This window comes from Fonticula alba (genome assembly GCF_000388065.1).
Source record: "Fonticula alba strain ATCC 38817 unplaced genomic scaffold supercont2.2, whole genome shotgun sequence".
Lineage (NCBI taxonomy): Eukaryota > Rotosphaerida > Fonticulaceae > Fonticula > Fonticula alba.
Window position 1 is genome coordinate 1,804,699 of NW_009242972.1, and position 5,097 is coordinate 1,809,795.

General features: G+C 72.4%; 2 protein-coding genes across 2 annotated transcripts; both read right to left on the reverse strand.

Annotated features, from left to right (window-relative positions):
- Positions 1-3,243: 3,243 nt before the first annotated feature.
- Positions 3,244-3,687, reverse strand: H696_01407 (hypothetical protein; the record flags this gene model as incomplete). Its single annotated transcript, XM_009495303.1, has 1 exon — positions 3,244-3,687. The coding sequence occupies one exon, from the start codon at positions 3,685-3,687 to the stop codon at positions 3,244-3,246; it is 444 nt and encodes a 147-aa protein (XP_009493578.1).
- A 228-nt stretch (positions 3,688-3,915) lies between these two features.
- H696_01408 (60S ribosomal protein) lies at positions 3,916-4,875 on the reverse strand (the record flags this gene model as incomplete). Its single annotated transcript, XM_009495304.1, has 3 exons — positions 3,916-3,964; positions 4,317-4,420; positions 4,873-4,875. The coding sequence occupies 3 exons, from the start codon at positions 4,873-4,875 to the stop codon at positions 3,916-3,918; spliced, it is 156 nt and encodes a 51-aa protein (XP_009493579.1).
- Between the last annotated feature and the right edge of the window lie 222 nt (positions 4,876-5,097).

The following is a 5,097-nucleotide window of genomic DNA, read 5'->3' on the forward strand; positions in this document are numbered from 1 at the left end:
CCAAAGGCCCCCCCCCCCCCACGCACACACACACACGGTCGGCGTAGGCCGGGGAAGCAGGCCGCCGCCGCCGCCGCCGCCGCGGCAGGGCAGTCACATTATCCGACCCGGCCGGACGCTCATGCCCCTCCGCCGACTGAGCCTGCTGCCTAGGGGGGGGGACGGGGGGAACGGCGTCCTTGGCGCGATGGTGTTCCCACACGCACCCCAGCCGGGCGCGATATGTGCATATTGGGCCGCCAAGGAGGGCGGCCCCCGGCCGGCCGACTCCCAGCGGCTGGCCGTGCACTTGACCGCCGCCGGGGAGAGGCGGGGTGTTATAGTCGGATTCGGTGGACGGCCGCCGTGCCCAGGCTGCTTTCCCCCGTGTGCCTGTCGGCAGATATATATGTACATTTATAGGCGTGGCGGCCGCGGCTGCGGCACACACACACACAACCAGCGAGATTTGTTTTGGTCCGGTCGTCGTGCGGCGGCGGCGGCGCGCCGAACGGCCGCCCCACGGCTTGCGGGTTCTCCAGAAATGCCCCGCCCCGCGACCGGTGCCCTCCCCTCCCCCCACCCACCCACGCGTCGAAGATACGAGTGAACGCGCCCCTGGCCCGACCGTCCGGCGCGCGACCTGGCGCGGATGCTGCCCCTTCCCTCTCCCGGGCCGGTGGGGCCAACAACACCCCGCTCGGCCCAGCTGACAGAGCAGATCGCGAGACACGACCACCGCCGTCCCCCGTCCGCCGTCCCCACAGTCACCAGGAAGGGGCGGGGGGAGGGGCGGAGGCCAGGCGGCGAGCCGCAGAGCGAGAGCCACACCGAGAGACACGCCACACAAGGGGGGGGGGGGGGCGTCCCAGACCCGGAGAGCAACCCGCCACCGGGCGGCGGCGAGAAAAAAGACACTCCCCACGCAGCGCCCGGCGGGCGCGCCGCCCCCGGCCGCCACCGCGCCACCACCGAACAGAGCATTGGCACTCCTGCGCCGTCGCCGCTGGGCCCGGGCGCGCCCTGCCCTCCCCCCCGTGAGGACGGCGGCAGCTCGCGCCACGCCAGGCCGTGCCGGTCCCCACCACAGGGTGTTTCACCGGGTCCCCCCGCTGCGCCCCAGCGCTTGGAGGCCCAACCCCGACCGCCCGGCCGCCCCGGTCGCCTCCCCCCCCCATGATGGCGACGCGGTCCGAGGCAAGGGAGGGAGCCCGGCACCGGCGGCGGCCGGCGCTGGCGCACCGGCGCCATCGATGATCTGTTTGCCCGCGGCCCGGGGCCTGGCACCAGGGCCCGGACCGGCCCGACCGGCAGCCAGACGCCCGGGCGGCCCCCTCCAGGGGCTGCCGGCAGCCGGGGGTCCGTGCGCGTGCGCCCCGCGCAGACCCACCCGATCCCCCCCGGCCGGCCTCCGCGGATCCACGCCACCCGGACCCAGCTGCCCCGCCCCCCCCCCCCCCCCTCCCTCCGACGGCCACACGGCCCGGCGCGGGGCGGCCACATGCACCCCATTTCCCGGGCGACGCCCAGAGGCCGCGGCCGGGGCGACGTACAGCCCGCTGCACATTCGCGCCCCCCCCCCCCCCGGAGCAAGAGGCCGGCCGCCACGTCTCAGGCAGGTCACCGAGAGAGACCAGGAGAAGGGGTGCCCGAAGTCTGGAGCAGCGGACCACCCGGTCTCGCGATCGCCCCCCCCCCCCGCCCTCCGCCCGGGAAAGACCACGAAGGAGGCATGCGCGCGCCAGACCCAGGGGGGGCCCGGGGCAAAAGGGGGACCGGGACGCGCCCGCCGCGGCGTCAGCTGATGGCGGCCGGCCACGCCCGCCCGTGCGGCCCTGTCGGCCGGCAGGGCATCCCCCGCTCGCCTGGCCCACACACGCGCGCAGGTACACACAGGTGCCGCATGCCCGGCGATCGTGCAAACACCCCCGGGCCGCGCTTAATGTGCGCTCCCGGGCCCGGCTCACGGGCGGGGCGGACGCAGCATGCGACCGCGGTCGCCCCCCGGACAACGAACGGCCGGGAGGGCGCCCCCCCCCCCCTGCCCCGGTGGCGGACGGCTCATTTGGGCGTCTGGCAGGAATGCAGTATCGGTCGAGTTCCCGAAAATGCCCGGTCACGTTGGATCCCGGATCACGCCCAGTTGATGGCCATCGGCGGACTACCGGCGGGAGTCGAAGAAGCTATTGGTCGAGCGAACGACGCCAGCCCGCCCCGGGGAAAGGTCCCCAGCACTGGCAAGCCCCCCTCCCCCTCGCCCGCCCCGGCCGCGTCCGCGCTCCCGGCTGTGACCGGGCGGCAAGCAGCCCCAAGCATGCCCCGATGGATGCCCGGGGCCGCCCACGCCCGAAGGCCCACGGCCGTCGATGGCCGACACTCGAACGACCCTGCCCGGGGTGCCCCTCTGGTGACCGGCGTCTTGGCCTCCCGGGACCAGGCAAGACAGAGACGGGTGCGTGAGCCGACATCCCAGGCATGCCTACATTGGCCGGCGGGCGCCGCCAGCTGAGGCACCCGGCCGGCGCGACCTCCACCCTCCGCCCCGGCTGGTAGGACTCCTCCCGCCCGGTCGCGTCCGCCACATGCCAGGGGAGCGGGCGCGGGTGGGAGCGCCTCTCGCGGCGCGGGTGGCGGCGGGCGCGCGGGCCCGGCCGCCGGACCACCAGAAAGTCGCAGCTCCGCAGGGTGACCCACAATCTGCGTAACTGGGTGCGGCCGGCCAGTGATGCGCCTTAACCCGACCTAAACCCAAGGGCAGCCAGGGGGCGGCGCCCGGCCCGTCCTCGGGACAAGCACCCGCCCCTCCCCCAGGGCACGAAGCTGGCCAGAAAGGCCAACGGTCAGGACCCGGCCCCGGGGGCGCGCGGCCAGGCGCGGCAGGCGGCGATCGGCCCCGGCACTGTGCCTGCGCGTCCGGCATCCCACGTCTCCGCGCGGGAAAAAGGACCGGCGCCCCGCCCTCCTCCCTCCTGCGGCGGCAGCACACACACACACACACACACAAGACCGCGGCAGAGGGGACCCCACCAACGAAAGCCCTGTCCCCTGACCCGGCCCTCCGCCGCCCCCACTCTTGCCATAACTCGGTGACCACAGACACACTGAGGGCGGGAAAAGGGCGCCGCACAGCCGCGCGCCCTCTGCGTGTCCCCCCCCCCGCCCCTCCTGGCGGACACGGAAGAAGGAGAGAAAGACATATGTTGAATGTATGAATATGCTACAAGGAACACACAGGAGAAAGGGAGACCCAAGATCAGTTGTGAACTAGAAGGAGCTGCGCCGACGCAGAGGGGGGAAAAGGCTCCGGGGGGGAGGGGGGAATGTGGTGACGGGACAAGAGAGGGAGAGAGGCACACCTGCCCCGCACACCATCACCACCACCCCCCGACACGGCGCCGCGCGTCTCCCCCCGCCCCAGACCATCTCCTCCTCCTCCTCCCCCGATGGAGGGAGGGGTGTGCGAGGGAAAGAGAGGACGACAGGAGGGGGGGAGAAAAGTGAAAGAAACACACACACGGGGGCGTGGGAAGGAGAAATGGGGGCGGGAGAGAAACAGGGCGCACGGGGAGAGGGGGGGGGCCCCCACGCGCGCCTGCACCGTCCCCCTCCATGCCCCCACACACTACCAGGCCCCGCGCCGATGCGACGCAGAGCCGCCGCCCTGGACGAAAACCTGCGGCGGGGAGAGAGGGACCAGGACCTGGCCATCGCGCGACACGGAGAGCACGCGCGCGCGCGACTCGCTATAAGGCGGGCGCGCGCCAGCGCTGCCCCCAGCGGCGATGGAACAGGCCAACCGGGCCCACGCCCCAGGCCAACCGGGCCCACAGAGCGAGTGCCCCACTGCGGGCGGCCCTACCAGCCGCCGGAGGGGGAAATACCGACGGGGGGAAGGACAGCCGGCGCAGTCCGGAACGCAGCAAGCGTCAAGTTCATTTACAGCTTGAGCTTGGTGCGGCGCCAGTGGCGACGGCGGGCGTTGTAGCTGGAGAGGAGGAGGAGAGAGAGAGAGAGCGAGGCGGGGAAAGGGGACGGAGCAGGGAGCGGGTGTTAGCGTTAGGGAGAGGGGGGGACCGCCGCGTGCGACACCACGCATTCGCAGGTCTTTCACGGCGCGACACGGAGAGAAGGAGCAAAGGAAGAAGGCAAAACACAGGCCCCACCGGGCGCGTGCGTGCGAGTTGCACTGTCTCGCCCTCGCCCGAAGAGGCATGTTTCACACGAAGAGAGGGGGAGAGATGGCGGAGCAAAGGGAGGACACAAAAGGGCGAGCGCGTCGGGCAGCCGGACGAGAGACAGAGAGAGAGAGAGGGGGGGCAAGGGGGAGGGGGACGCACCGAATGGTGGTGTCGCTCTTGAAGCGGAACCAGTTGGGGAGGGGGCGGTTCTGGCGGCACTTCTTGCCGAGAAGGCGCTTGGTGTTGAAGGACTTCTTGGCGGTCTACGTGGATGGACGGGCGAGCGCGGCCGGGAACACACAGGAAGGGGGTCAGCGGGCGCGTCATGGCAGGCGGGGCTATCGGATGCACGCTGCATCCGCCAGCGGAGGTGGACTTGAGGAGGGAGGGGGCGCCGGCGCGCGCAGTCTCCCCCGCCAGGGGACGCTTGCGCGCGAGTCCGTGGAACAAGGAGGGAGAGAGGGCGCGAGGAGGGGGACAGCGCGCGGCGGCGGCCGCCGCCGGAGACTGGGTGCGCCTGCGCGGGCGCGGCAAAAGTGGCCAGACAGCCATGGCAACACACGCAGCATGTGGGCTCGCGGTGCAGTGACACGGGGGGGGGGCGGGCGGGCCGCGCGACCGCCGCAGGATCCCCCTCCGGGGCAAGAGGAAAAGGCATCGGAGAGTGTGCGACATGAGGGGGGGGGCGGGAAAGGAGAGGAGAGGGGAGACGAACCATTATGACTCTCTCTCGAAAAAAGAACTAGGGTAGTAAGCCTTCCAAGAGATCAGAGAGGGTTTGCTCGGGGAGCAGGGCGACGGGGGGCCGTCACAAAAATAGCCAACATTCGCCGAATGGGGGCCCGGAGCCGCCGCCGCCGGGGCGCGCACATACACCGATGTCCGCCCGGGCCCTCCCCCCCCCCCCCGCATGTCCTCCGCCCCCCCCACCCGACCTCCC